The 16,070-nt window shown below is 36.4% G+C and overlaps 1 protein-coding gene across 1 annotated transcript; it reads left to right on the top strand.

The window, feature by feature from the left end:
- Positions 1 to 6,232: 6,232 nt before the first annotated feature.
- LOC136220287 (RING-H2 finger protein ATL5-like) lies at positions 6,233 to 7,224 on the top strand. Its single transcript, XM_066008093.1, has one exon. The coding sequence runs from the start codon at positions 6,334 to 6,336 to the stop codon at positions 7,048 to 7,050; it is 717 nt and encodes a 238-aa protein (XP_065864165.1). The 5' UTR covers positions 6,233 to 6,333; the 3' UTR covers positions 7,051 to 7,224.
- Positions 7,225 to 16,070: the final 8,846 nt, after the last annotated feature.

Genomic DNA, 16,070 nt, shown 5'->3' with positions numbered 1-16,070 from the left:
AACTCAATATGCTTTAAAATTACTAGTCTCATTAATTATATAATTAGAATATAAATCTTAAATCATGATGATATCAGGTGGATATAAACTCGTCAATTGTCATTTACGAAGCCCAAAACCTCATTTTAGAAAAGAAAACATGTGGCATCATTATAACAAAGTTGGTCAATATGATTTTGTATTGAAGGTCTTGGCTCAGGAAGTCTTAATAGATCCAGTTAAAGATCTATCCATTACGACAATCATGTCTGATTTTGTAAACCACGGACATAGTGAAGTTAAGGAATATCAGACTCCGATATCCGACCACATATGCAAATATCTTACAAGATATTATGTAAGATATCATTATGATTTAAGATTTATATTCAAGCCTAAACTCAAGCCCATCAATGGGGATTTGCTATAGGGTTAAGATATTTATATAAATACATATTTAAGTATATTTTTAAATAGATATTATTATAAGGATATGATTTAGTTTTACTTTTAATTTAATTTAATTTAGAATTAAAATCAAAATAAATCCAAAAAATATTAGAAAAGATTTTATTTGATTTTATAATTAAAAGAAAAAAACAAATAAAATATAACCCTAGCCGCCCCATCCCTAATGACAGGGGCATTTTCGTCTTTTTGGTGAAAAATATAAAAGGGAGGTTTTTAGGATTTTACCTCTTAAGTCTACTTTGTGTAAATTAACATTGTGTTCTACACATCACCAAAGGAGAAAATCTAATCTTTGTTAATTGAATCAAGCGACAAAAATAGTACTACTAGCATACATATTCAATTTTAGTTAAAGCCTTTATGTGTTTGATTATGAAAAGAGTTCACTTTTCATCTTCTAATCTAGTCGAGCTGAGAAAATAGGGTACACTCTGATGTCAAAATTTATATAGTTTTCTGGAAATAATACTAAAAATGGAATCTAGATTCAGTAAAAAAAAAGTACATTTGTTTGGACGGTTTCAAAATGGTGAGATTAGCTTAATGTCCCTAAATGAGGCGGTGGTTGTAAGTTGATGTGAAGTGGTGGTAAGACTTTTAAATCCATGGAGGGATGAGCGTCTTGGAAGTCACATACCCATTAAAATTTGGGAATTTAATGTTCTCGATCCGTAGCAATTTGTATTCATTTCTCGAATCTCTATACATATATATGTACTTATCCAGCCGGTTTTGATAATTTATGGATCATAAATAAAAAAAAAGATACAAAGTTCTTTAATAATTATTTGTAAAAACTTAAAATATATTCCAACAAGTGATAAACAAATTTTAGTATTATTTGGAACCATTTTAAATATTAATAATAAAAGAATATACTTGGAAAAAGAGCAGAGGCTATCATAATTTTGTTGAAGAGAAGTTGGATCGGGGTTTAGCGTCATCCAGCTGGTTTCAATTGTTTCCTTCGGCCAAAGTTATTAATGAGGAAGCTCCGGTCTCTGACCATTCAGCTCTTGTGCTGTGTCCGACCCCTAGTGAAGGGGTGTTTGTTCGTCGGTTCCGTTTCGAAGCTGCCTGGACTCAAGAACCGGATTGTCGTGAACGGATTGTAAGCTCCTGGAATGTGAATGCCTCGGCTGACATTTTGGTTCGGCAGGAGCAGTGCAGGCAGGCGTTGTATCAGTGGGGGGCCGAGTTACGCAGTCGGTTTTCTTCCAAACTTGTGGAGTGTCGAGCTGAGATTAAAAGACTGCAGAATCGCGTCGACGAGGCAGGTCAGGTGTTACTCTTAGAAGCTCGGGAAAAGCTGGAAAATATCCTGTACCAACAGCAATTGTATTGGAAGCAAAGAGCAAAAAAATTGTGGCTGCCTGGCGGTGATATGAATTCAAAATTTTTTCATGCAGCTGCTAATAATAAGAGGAAAAAGAATAGCTTTGTGAGGCTTCGTGATGCAGATGGCGAATGGCGCAGCTGGGGTGCAGGTTTGGATTCTGTTATTCTTTCTTACTTTACTCAGCTTTTTACCTCGAATGATTGTGTTTTGGGGCCTATTATTGAAAATGTGATGCCGAAGTTGTCTGTGGAAAATTGTGATATGCTCTGTGGTGAGTTTAATGCTGTGGAAATTAAAGAAGCCTTGTTTTCAATGCACCCTGATAAAAGCCATGGACCTGATGGTTTTAACCCTGGTTTTTATCAGAAATTTTGGGATGTAGTAGGAGGTCATGTTACTGAAGCTTGTTTGTTATGGTTAAAGTCTGGAGTGTTTCCTGATGAGATTCATGAAACCAATATTGTATTAATCCCTAAGAAATCGAAGCCTGAGATGGTTTCTAATTTGAGACCGATAACTCTTTGTAATGTGATCTACAAAATTGTTTCTAAAGTTTTAGCTAATCGGTTAAAGAAAGTCCTTCATATTCTTATATCTCCGTCCCAGAGTGCCTTTATCCCTGGCAGACTAATCACTGATAATGTTATGCTGGCATTTGAGGTGAATCACTATCTCCATCAGAGGACTAGAAGGGTTTCAAGTGGTATGGCTGCTCTTAAGCTTGATATGTCTAAAGCATATGACAGGATGGAATGGAGATTTCTTCAGGAGATGTTATTGAAACTTGGTTTCCCATCAAGCTTTGTTAATCTATTTATTATCTGTGCAGAGGGTCTTTCCCTCTACTTATCTCGGCTGGAGTCAGAGGGTCGGATTCGGGGTTGTGTTGTTGCGGACCAAGCGCCAGCAATCTCTCATCTGTTCTTCGCTGATGATAGTTACTTCTTTTTCGAAGCCAATCGATCAGAAGCTTCAGCAATTAAACAAGCTCTAAATGACTATGAGTGTGCTTCTGGTCAGAAAATAAATTTATCCAAATCATCTATATCTTTCAGTCGAAACTGCCCAGATGGTGGGTGTGCAGAAACTAGTAATATCTTGGGGGTTTCCACTGTAGCCCTCCCAGAAAAGTACATGGGTCTACCTTCGGTGGTGGGAAGGAATAGGTCTCAGGTTTTGGCTTTGCTGAGAACATGGTGCGGTCTAGATTGAAGAGTTGGAAAGCCAGATTTCTATCAAGAGCAGGAAAGGAGATTATGATCAAATCAGTGGTGCAGGTGCTTCCTACTTATGCTATGAGTCTCTTCCTTTTTCCTATGAATATCTGTGATGATCTAGAGAAGTTGATGAATTCTTTTTGGTGGGGATCAGATGGTTCGGGTAAAGGTAGTTTACATTGAAAATCGTGGGATAAGCTGTGCTGCCCTAAAAAAGTTGGTGGAATGGGCTTCAGAAAATTGCATAATTTCAACTTAGCTTTATTGGCTAAATAAGGTTGGCGACTTAGCTCAAATCCTGACTCTCTTGTGGCACGTGTTTTTAAGGCTCTTTATTATCCGAATAGTTCTTTTATTGATGCATCGTTATCTGATGGGCCTAGCTTCATCTGGCGTAGTATTATGGGTGCTCAAGAGTTGTTAAGGTCAGGTATTCGTAGGTTTGTAGGGGCGGGTGGTGAGGTCCGGATTTGGGATGACCCGTGGCTCCCTGACGATCACTTTCCATATATTGAAAGTGAAAAATTGGATGGTTTAGGGGTGGAAGTGGCGGCTGATCTTATGGAGGAGGGTCGACGGTCATGGGATGTTGGGTTAGTTTCGGGCATTTTTGCTCCTCGGGATGCAGAACTTATTCTCCGTATCCCCTTATCTAATCGGGTTGATCATGATGTGTGGTATTGGAAGGATGACCAACGGGGCAACTATACAGTTAAAAGTGGGTACCGAAAGCTTATGTCTGGAGCTGGAACAAGTTGGTTTATTGATTCTCCAGTATGGAATAAAGTTTGGAATCTTAAAGTGCCCCCTAAAGTTAAGAACCTTCTTTGGCGGGTTCTTGCTAACTGTTTCCCTTCTAAAGTCGCGCTGAAAGTCCGAAGGGTTCCTATCTCAGATTTATGCGAGCTCTGTCATGGGGCGGTGGAAGATTCTTTTCATATTTTTCTCAAATGTACTATGGCTCGAGCTATTTGGACTATTTCGCCTATTGAGGATGTGGAAACCCAATTTCATAACATTTTTTATTATTGGAGCTGGATCTTTTCTAAACCGGTGGAGCTTGTTGAGCTTGTAGCGGTTTTATGGTGGATTATTTGGTGCTATAGAAATGACATTGTGTGGAATCGGAAGGATTCACAAGCCTCGATCCTGTACCATTCGGCCGGTTCCTTTCTACAGGCCTGGAAGAAAGCGCAGGCGTCGGTTTCTCCTTCAGGCAGTCCGGTTGTGCCAAGCCCGATGGTGTGGCAGAGTCCTCCAACAGGCTTCCTAAAACTGAATGTGGATGGTGCGTCTTTTGCAGACGAGAATGTGGCTGGGTTTGGGTGTATTGTTCGGGACGAGTTAGGCCGGTTTGTTGCGGCTAAAAATGGAACCTTGCAGAATTATCAAGATGCATCACTCATTGAAGCGCTATCGGTCCGTGAAGCTCTCAGTTGGATCAAAGACCTCGGATGGAAGGATATAATCATTGAATCAGATTCTTTAATTGTGGTACAGTCTATGGCCCGCCCGTTAGAGGTTTCATCTCCTTTTAACGCCTTAGCCAATGATTGTCATTTTTTATTGAACGAGTCATTTAATTGCTCTATTCGTTTTGCATGTCGTTCTGCAAACTCGGTTGCTCATTTGTTAGCTAGAAGTAGTATTTTACCTTTAAATCGGGGTGAATGGTTTTCTGTACCCCTGATTTTATTTGTAATATGCTTCTTCTTGATTCTTAATATATGCTTCATATTCTTAATATATGCTTCATTGGTTGTAAAAAAAAAAAAAAAAAAAAATTAGTCTCTATATGTACCTAAATTGTTTTTCTGAGATCATTTAGGTTTTGGGCCCTAGGATGCCGGCCCTGCGAACTTTTACATAAGTATTAATGATGTTTTTTTTTTTTTTTTTATGCAAATCGTACAAGCATGATAGGATTGATTTATTTGAGGATTGCAAGTTGCAAGAAAGCTAGTACTTGTGTGCTGATATTTGGAATGGATTTATTATGCGATGACAAAACATAGGCAACAAGTACCAATGTACCAGTAATTCTAAATGGTTTCAAAAATTTGGAAGCAAGCAACCAACCATTTTGCTGATTTCATCTAGTATTAAATTAAATTAAATTAAATGGCCTACTACAACCCTGCTCTTATCCATTACTATTTCCTACACTACTTAATTTCCAATAACACATTATTACAACTTTATGCGTCTCTGCTGCCACTTTTATATTTAATTGTATTCACAAAAATAAGACCTATAAAAGTATAATGGTCATAATGAGTCACTTAAAGGAAACAATTTAATTGAAATAAGAAAAGAAAAACGAAATGGACACTTCACTCCAGTGGCGAATACAGGATTACTCGGTTAGAGGAGCCGATTTCATATGTGCATTCGGAATTTTTTTTTTTACTAAATCGAACTTGCTTAATTTTTTTTTTTTTTTGTATATATACGTGTTATAATTTGAATGGTCAAGAACCAATTTAAGTATTAATGTACAATTTCTCAAAATTAAGCTAGATTTCATTTAATTGTCCTAACATGTAAAAAAATTGGATTTAGGGAGGGCTGAACATGTAAAAAAAGTAAAAAAATTTGATTTGAGAATGCCTACCAAACAAAAAAAAATTAATAATTTGGATTTAAGGAGGTCTAAAAGGCCAAAAAATTAGAAATTTAGATTTATGGAGGTCTAACAGGCAAAAAAAAAATTAGAAATTTAGATTTAGAAATGCCTAACAGGCAAAAAAAAATTAGAAATTTGGATTTATAAAGGCCTAAAATGCCTAAAAAAAATTAGAAATTTGGATATAGGGAGTGCCTAATAGATTTAAAATATTGAAATTTTGAATTTTGGACAAACCTAACACGTAATGAGATATATTTAATTTTTTTTATTAGTTCAATGATAGTTTCTAAAAAAAAGTGTCTTTAAACAATAAGATATTACTACATAGAGTCTATATAGACTAATATTAGAGAGGCCGAAACTACTCGTCGTGACCATGGTGGTTCCGGCGGCCGGAGCAGCCCGGGCACACCCCTGTCTCTGCCCCTGCTTCAGTCCTGTAAGGTAAAGTTTAATCTCCTAAAAAAATAATATAAGATAAAGTTTAATTATGAGTTAATATCTAAAGAGGATATTTCGTGTGATGGTCAAACATTAAAGAAAGAAAGATAAGTATATAAAAGTATCTATGAAAATTAAAATCCAAATCAGGTGAGCCCATAGAAAATAAGGAACCTTCCTCTTTCCTTTTCATCACTCCCCAATAAATACTCCCTCTCCTATTTTCCCTCTCTTTAACCTCTTCTTCTTCTTCTCTAATGGAAAACACAAACGGAAACGGATTCCCCCAACCGCGAGATCAAGTTTCTTCTCTCAATGCCTACGCTAGTAATGGAAAAATCATGCTTTTCTCAGGAATTATCCTTTTCATAGCAATACTTCTCATCCTCTGTTTCCACGCTTACACTCGCTGGATTTTCAATCTCCGCCGCCGTCGCCACCATATCCTCTCACTCTCCCTCTCCAATGTTGCTTCTGCTGCTGCTGCTGCCAAATCCCAAGGTCTTGACCCCTCAATTTTGAAATCTCTTCCAGTATTAGTTTACAACTCGGAAACTCACGAGGCGGTGCTAGAATGCGCCGTGTGCTTATCGGAATTCGAAGACGGTGAGATAGGGAGAGTGTTGCCGGCGTGTAATCATACGTTTCATAGTTGCTGTATTGATATGTGGTTTCAATCTCACTCCAATTGTCCGCTCTGTAGAGCTCCGGTTCAGTACGATATGTGTAAAATTGGCTCCGATACGGTCATTCCGGTGTTAGGAATGGCTGAGATGGAGAAGAAGGTAGAAAATGAGAGATTTTGCTCTGCTTCTTCGCCGCCGGTGAGATTATCCCTTCTGCAATGCCAGAGGATAGCGTCGGAGCTGGTGGAGATACTCGTGGAGGTACCAACATCAAGTCGGGAACGGCCTCTTGTGGAATCTGGTCCATCGGGCCGAATTGGGCCCCAGTCCACAACCCCAAATTTATAGTGGTTGAGAATTTATTCCAACCTAAAATGGTTAATAGGTTTGGATTTTTTTTTTTTGTTTTATTATTTATGTAAAGATTATAATTTTGGGAAACTGCATAAGTAAGACCCTTGACTTTCACAGCTTCAAAGATGAAACCTCTAATTATATATTTTTCTACATCAAGTTCATGAACTCTTACGATTTTAAAAATAAAGTCTCTTATTTTTAATTTTTATATACACTGAATCCTTAATGATTGGATAAATTGTTTGCTAAGGGTAATGTGCGAAAATTAAAGATTATAGGATTAAAATTAACAAGTAAGAGGTTTAAATATATATTTTTTCCTAAAATTAAGTATCACCACAATTTCCGTATTATCGATCACGCTTTGACTAAACCGAGGTTAATGGACAGAGGAAACGATAAATCCACCAAATAAGAGTAATTGCACGTGAGGGAGAGAAAGATAGGGGGGGGGTGTATTACGAGGGGGAGAAACTTTTTGTCTTTTAACATTTAGAGTGATTAGCTTAATTTACTAAACAATAAGTTATCCATTTATAAGGAGTAGTTAGTTCAAACTCTAACCTCATTCCCTCTTAATGGATCCGACCGTTCCATTTACGAGTGAACTTTATATTTAGACCATACCTGGATATTTTCAATATATCACACTCACACTTAATGGAATTTAATCTTATCTCGTTCTCAATCTATTTCATACTTGAAAATAGTTCGTGCGATCGACATGCACTCGAAAGCACTGGTGCCATATACTCATTGGAGATATACAACGTCTCGATGAGTATGTTTCAAAGCCAGTGATATACATTATTGAAGATACATAACCTTTTGATCTGAACATGCATTGTGTCAGGTGGTATGCCTTTTCCTACAATCCATCTCACAACCATATGTAATACTTTAATTTGATTTATAATTTTCTATTTCATAAATATGCATATATTCATAAGTGTGTGGACCTGATCCGTAAGACGCATTTAGGGATGAATTCACTAATAATTCAAGGGGATGAGCTTTCTTTCTGATCCTGTGCAAATTGAAAGCCATGTTATCAATTATTTTGCCTCTGTTTTCAAATGTGAGGGCAACCGTGTGGATTTATCGCCTATTGCTTCTGTTATCCCATCGCTGGTCTCTAGTGAGGATAATTTGTGGTTGACTGCTAAGCCGACTATGGAGGATATTCGCCAATCTGTGTTTCCAATGGATGCTGACAGTGCCCTTGGACCTGATGTTTGTAATATGGTGCACGACTTTTTTGAAAATGGATATGTTTACCCCGGCCTTAATTCCAATTTGACGGCTCTAATTCCAAAATTCACTAGGGCTGACAAAATTGAAAACTTCCGTCCAATAATAATGAGTAACTTTTGCTTCAAAATAATTGCAAAGATTCTTGCTGACAGGCTAGCGACAATTGCATCCAAGTTAGTCTCGTGCAACTAGTTTGGCTTTATTAAGGGCAGAAGTGTGCACCACTGTATTTTGCTTTTGAAGGTATCAACATACTTGACACACGTGGGTTTGGAGGTAATATGGCTATTAAAAATGATATCAGGAAAGGTTTCGACACGTTGGACTAGAACTTTCTTTTGGGGATTATGGAAGCATTTGGCTTTTCTCTTACATTCAGGGACTAGATTTTGAACATTTTATCTTCCTCTAAAATCTCAATTTTAATTGGTGGTGCGGCAAAAGGGTACTTTGGATGCTCTCGGGGAGTTCGACAAGGGGACCCTCTCTCCCCGATTCTCTTTGGCATTACTGAGGACTTCTTTGCTCGCTGGTTGTCGAAGCTTGAGAATGAAGGAGCTTTCTCTCCTATGTACTACTCTGGCGGTATGAACTTCCTTTCACATTTTCTCTATGCAAATGACATTTTGGTTTTCGGGAAAATGATTATGCGTAACATGAAATCTCTTCGGGACCTTTTTCTACACTATGGCGAGATTTCGGGTCAAAAAGTTAGCTGGAGTAAATCATCTGTTTACTTTGGTTGTCACGTTAGCAGTGTTAGGGCGGCTCGCCTTGTCAACTGCCTGGGGATTCGTCTGGATTTCCTTCCCTTCAACTACCTAGGGGTCCCATTGTTTAAAGGGGCGCCTCGTACTCGGTTCCTGAGCAACATAACAGATAAATTTCTTTCCCAATTCAGTCACTGGAAAGTTACGACTCTCTCCTTTGCGGGTCGATTAAAGTTAATCAAAGCTGCTATTACTGGATCCCAGGTACATTCCTTTTTTATTTATAAATGGCATATTGGCCTGCTGAAGAAATTGAATCGAGCTGTTAGGAATTTCCTTTGGACTGGCAATATCGATAAAAGAAAATTAATCACGGTTCCCTGGGTTGTTTGTTGTAAGAGCATTGAGGGTGGAGGTCTTAGGATTAAGGATTTTCGTCTTTTTAATCAGTCCTTAATTGGGAAAATTTGTTGGGATCTAATTCAGGGTTCTTGTTTCGCTGTGAATTTGATGAAATCCCGTTTTTTTATCCCCCTCTGGCCTACCTAAATTGTGTATTTCTCCTTCCACAATTTGGTCTTCTTGCTGCTCCACCTACGACTTACTTAGACAACAAACTAGGTGGTGGATTGGTAGCTCATCCAGGATTAATTTCTGGACGGACAATTGGATTTATCGAACTATTGCTGACGGCATTCATATCCCTGCTCCGGCGCAAAGATGACTCACTAATTGCATTGAGGAATTCATTGACGGTGATTTGTGCCGCAATCTGGATCAATTGCCCGAGGATGTTAAAAATTCGGTTTTAAATGTTACAAGGGGTCTGGATCAGAACGACTTTTGCGTTTGGAAGCCGGCACCAAAAGGGTCCTTCACAGTTAAACTCTTTTACTCTACTCTCACAACCGCTTCAGTTATTGTAAACTGGCACCGCTTTATCTGGGGAAGGCACATTCCTCAATCCCATTCCGTGGTTTGTTGGAGGTTAATTCATTGCTGTATCCCGACACAGGATGCTCTATAAAGTAGAGGATGAAGGAAAATAGACAAGCCTAGGCGCAGCGGAATAATAAAAGTTTATCTATTTTATCTATTTCCCTTTTCCAAGATCTGTTAATTGTTATTTCATATAAAGAGGGATAGAATGAAATACCTTTTCTGAAGAACTGTCTACAGTTGTAAACGAAGTGCCCACAACTCTTAATCCGTGTATCACGAACAACAAAAGAAACAACACAGAAAAGAATAACTAATCAGTAATCAACCTTAATAATAGCAATCGCAATGATTGCCTCTAACAGAAATCGATACGAGATCAAAGAGAGAGTAAGAAAGATTGTAATTAGCCGAGACGGTTTCGGAACGGTTCCTCTTCCTCTTCTATTGTGTGTAGGTCGAAATATTGGGGTTAGGGAGTCTATTTATAGACTTTTTAAAACCCTAATCCCAGTTGTGTTAGGTAATTAATTAATTAGAATCTTATTCGGAATAGGATTACTAATTAGATAATTAAATAAACACTTTTTATTATCTAAATAATAACTAATTATATCTAGATAATATTATTAATCAAATTAATAATTTAATTATTATTAGGGATAATTAATTAGAGTTTCAATCACATTAAAAACCTCTAATCAATATTATCAGATAATCCTTTAATTTAATTTACAATCATAATCTAATTATAATTATTAAATCAAATTAAATATCCCTATTAATTAATGAATTTCGGCCCATATATTAGTGTCTCACTAATTACATTTTCGTCCTCTGGTTCCAAGTCCCATATACGACCCATTAGGTCCTTTATTGCCACTAGCCGTATATATCCTTTGAAATTAATTCATCCTGATTAATTCCAACATATATATAATGGAATACCGTCGCGAGCTGTTACTAGCAGAACCTATGATATTCCCCCAGAGCAATTAAGAATTCAGGTTGATAACTGACGTTAACCTTTCTGCATTAGGTACAGTATAATATGATCCTTCATCAACTATATCCTTTTGGTCAATTCCTTATAACCATGGAACGTGTCAAGGTTACATATAACGAAGAGTCCGTTTTACTTGCATAGGTTGAATTCACTCTGAAAGATAAGTTAAGTGAAATATCCATTTCTACTCTTAACTCTATCACCTTGTAAGGATTTCAGTTAATTCACCACAAGCAGCCATTTGGATATATCTCCCACTTATCGGGAGTGACGAATGCTCAATCTGACATTAACTATTCTGCAATTACTTTGTGTGATACCCAACCCTGCTCTCACACAACCCAGGCTCTCACCTGTTGGATCGTGCTCGCACAGAATCAAAGTACCAGACTCCATAATCTAGAATCACTAATTAACGAATGTTTGAGTCTGAGGATTAGTTATACCTACTAATACCAATAAGATGAACAGTTGACACATTAGATAAATCAATCCATACTGTTATCTCAAGTCGGGTCCCAATCCTAATGAACTCCTTCACCGGATCCATGTAACTGTCTAGATATCTAAATATCTAAAGCTTGTGAGATCATCTTTCTGTCTTGACAAAAAACATTGTTACATGCAAGTCTTAACAGTAATATGCCAACCCCTATAACATATTACTTGACTTGGGTTGATTTTAAGTTTATTGATCTTATTATAAAGTATAGTCTCACTTCATGCTTATATGAACACTTTATAATTACTTAAAACAAACTTAGGATTACTTTCTTTATGAAAGATTTGTGCCTTTATATAGAGTTATATTTTATGCTATATATCTAATTAAACAAATGATTAAATAAACAATTTATTCATTAATATTTATATCCTAAAACAATTGTTTCTGAAAACATTCCCATAAGCGTTCGTATGACGATCATGAACCTTTTGGGGGTAAGGCATTCTTTTAAATGGATCTTTAAGATCGTCCTTTGGTGGGAACTCTTTTAATTCTCAATCTACTTTTGTTGTTATCTCTCGGAAGAGATGGTAATGAATGAGGTAGTGTTTGGACGTATTATGAGACTGCGGGCCCTTAGCAAGAGCAACAGCCCTATTGTTAATCTCATTAACAATGTCAGGTACCACGCCTAGTTCATTAATGAACTTGCATTCCAAACTTCCTTTTAGCTGATATATATATATATATATATATATATATATATATATATATATATATACTCTGATTTAATTTACTGGCTCGGTTACGATTTCCTGCTCGGAACTATTCCAGCTAACCGTACCTCTTTCAGAATAAACTTGTATTCTGCAAGATCATCTTTTATTTGTTTGATGACTTGTATATGAAAGTCTCCAACTTTCAAATTTCATCTCCATATACCTGGAACATATCTTCAGTCATTTTAAGTACTTAAGAATGTTCTTGACAACAATCTAGTGACCATCACTCGGATTGACCTATAATCGACTTTGTCATGCTTAAAGCAAAAGTGATGTTAGGTCTTAGTGCAAAACGCTTTGAGCACTTTGTCAACGTATTTAAAATGGGAGGGGTCAAACAATCTTCTCAATCTATCTCCATAGATCTTAATCCTTAAGATGTAAGCTGTTTCTCCTAAGTCTATTATGGAGAATTTTATCCGATAACAAAATTTTCACCGATTGCAGTATAGCTACATCGTTCCCATTAGTAAAATATTGTCGATATATAATACTAAGTAAATGACCAAGCTCCCACTAGTTTACATGTAAAGGCTCATACGAGCTCCCACTAGCTTACATGTATAGGCTTACAAGAGCCTTCTCATAAGTCGTAGGTTCATCGTTTAACACGTGAACCTCTTCGTCGTCTCCCACTAGAAATCCAAATCTCTTTCGGATTTCATCGGCTCCCACTAGAAATCCAAATCTCTTTGGGATTTGATGAACTCGACCAGACCTATGAGTTAGCAGTGTCACCAGTGTCTCATCCTGTGAGACAGATTCGGGTTCCACCATCGCTTCCGCTATTTCAGCCAATCCTTCTTCTTGAACTTCTTCAAGTTCAATCACGCTTTCTACTTGTGTTTCTAGAAGAAACTCTTTCTCTAGAAATACAGAGTGTTTGGATACTATTACTCTCGATCATCCGAATGATAGAAGTAATATCCTACTGTTTCTTTCAGAATTCCAATGAAGAAATATTTATCAGATTTAGGGTCTAACTTAATCTGATGCTATGTATTTAACATGTGCTGAACACCCCTAAATTCTCATGAAAGAGAAACTGGGTTTCTTTTCCAATGAATAATTCAAATGGAATAGAACTTGGCGGTTTTGTGGATACTCGGTTCAAGGTAAATAAGGCGGTTTCTAGGGCGTAGCCTTAGAACATCTTTGGAAGAGAGATTGTGCTCACCATGGATCGTACTATATCTAATAGAGTACAATTTCTCCTTTCAGATACATCGTGGTGTATACGGAGGAGTCCATTATGAGCGAATCCTATATTCAATTTAGATAATTCAGAAAATCATTAGAAAGATATTCTCCACAACGATCTAATCGAAGCACTATAATATTATTTCTTGTTTGTTTTTCTTACTTCATTTTTGAAGCATTTGAACTTTCTCAAAAGCTTCCGACTTTATGCTTCATCAAGCAGACATATGCATATCCGATATGATCATCTTATGAAGCTAATGAAGTAACTGAACTTTTCTCTTGCTTGTGTTGACATATGATTACATATATGTATTAGTCCTAGAGTGTCTGATACACGTTCTTCTTTATTGCTAAAGGGTGTCTTTGTCATCTTTCCTTTAAACAAGACTTACATGTGCCCATTGATTCAAAATCAACCGAGTCTATAAGCCCATCTTGATGCAGCTTAGACATGTGTTTCTTGCTCACATGGCCTAAGTGACTATCACAAGTAAGTTGAATTATCTATCATTTAGTTCTAAAAGTAAAAGCACCATCATGACCCTTCTTCTAGAGAGAGTCTAAGTACTTCTTACAGTTCCTCTTCTAATTCCCTTCTTTACCATATTGGTGGCATTCCCTTCTTGCTTTTATTGACTTGGGTTTAATGCATTTGTTCTTCTTGGAATCTTTAGAATTGGGAAACTTTCCTTTCTCTCGTGAGATCCCTCAATAACAAGTGTTGACATCACTTTCTTAAGATTTGGGCTCAACTGACTTGAGCATATTCAAGAGCTCTTCTAGAGAGGTCTCTGAGTTTATTCATCTGACAGTTCGAGATGAACTTATGAATAAATCTCTGGGAGGGATTGTAGAATTAAGTCGACACTTAATTCATTATCCATCACAAATCCAATACTAGAAAGTTTTGGTGATGTAGTCAATCATCTTCACATAAAGTGTCACAACAGAAGAACTTTCTTGCATCTTGGAGCGAAACAATCATCGCTATCTCATAGCTTTCGCATTTGAGTCTGTTTCTCAAAACACCTCCTCCAAGTGCATAACCATGGAATACGCATCCATGTTCTTATGTTGCCTTTGTAACTCTAGTGCCATAGCTGCAAGTATGATACATCATGTACGTTCGTCATCTGATTGGTGCTTCCGGTAAACATCAATCTTTTTTTTACAAGAGCATCATCAACTGGGACATTGGGTATCAGCGTATCTCAATACATACCCAATCCTTTCGAACTTCAAAGCAATTTTGACGATGGGTATCAGTGTATCTTAATACATACCCAATCATTTCGAATCCTCAAAACAATTTTGAGTTTGCCAAAACAGTTGGTGAATTTTGAACTATTCAATTTTTTATCGGTTAAAATATTATGTAGATCCATTTTAGATATGATGATTCAAAGTATTTACTTTAACTTGAGAGTGAGATAGAGTGACAGATGTTATTCATTTGTTTAATTCATTTACAATTTAAATACGTTGGTCTTTTATGTTTTTAAATTGCTCCCACTATTTTACCCAATTAATAACCCTCCATATTAATTCGAAGGATATTCACAAACCCTTTAGTGAGCTAGAATCCTAACTTCTAAAATTTCACCTTGAGTTTACTCAACAAGGTAAGTTTTATTCATTAGGTAGATTCATACAATCAATCACATCAACCATGTGACTTCTAGGTTATTGGTTACTAACCACATTAGTAACTGATATGTTTCGTTTATCAATCCCAACCATATTGCCCATTAGGTTAGAACAACATAAGTTTACTCATCCAATTATTCTAACCTAATCCAAGTCGTTACCCTGTATTCGTGAACGATTTTCGATAATTCAGGTGTTACCATAAGACCCCGAGCTTGAGTTTACTCAACAACCCTAAGGCCCCCAGTACTGCCGGCTGAATTATAATATTAGGGAGGGACAACCGATTTTTACAATAACTCGTTTATGGACTTGACTTTTGATTAGTGAGGGGTTTTATTTAAAGTCTTATAATCTAACCTAGTCTTGATGTGCTTTAGCATACATCAGACACATACAATTTACATTGGCGGTTATGGACATATTATCTAAATTATTCCGTCGAGCCATAAACGGAATAAAAGGTCAACCCTAGGAAAATACTAACTATTACATATTTCTCCTTCAGGCCCTCCGTCTTTTCCTTGGCGCCTTGATTTACAACAATATTTAATTTCTATACTACTTTAGAATACTTCAACTAATTTGAAGGGATTTAGGTGAGAAGAGAAATACAATAGAGAGTAGATAAGGCATGACTCACATGTCCTATTTTCAAAAATACCAAAAGACTAAATAACAATTATAGAGGGTCCAAATATGTCCATAACTCCAAACATGCAAAGACTCAATTAAATAAATTTAATTGGTTGATTACATAAACTGTTTATGTAATATTTTAGTTAATCAAATTAACCCTTAAATTAATTTTACTTTCAATTTAGTCCTCTAATTAACTTTACTATCAAATTAACCTTTAATTAATTTTGTATCATTTACATTTCATTCTAATTAAAATATATCAAATATAAACTTAATTAGACACTCAAAATATAACTATACAAAATATTAATTATTTGTGTTCAATTATTTTACCAAAATTATTTAACGTGTTTAATTCAACCGTATCCCATACAAATAATTAA

This window comes from Euphorbia lathyris, chromosome 2 (assembly GCF_963576675.1).
Source record: "Euphorbia lathyris chromosome 2, ddEupLath1.1, whole genome shotgun sequence".
Lineage (NCBI taxonomy): Eukaryota > Viridiplantae > Streptophyta > Magnoliopsida > Malpighiales > Euphorbiaceae > Euphorbia > Euphorbia lathyris.
The sequence above is the reverse complement of the archived record's forward strand: the minus strand, read 5'-3'. Positions and strand labels throughout refer to the sequence as shown.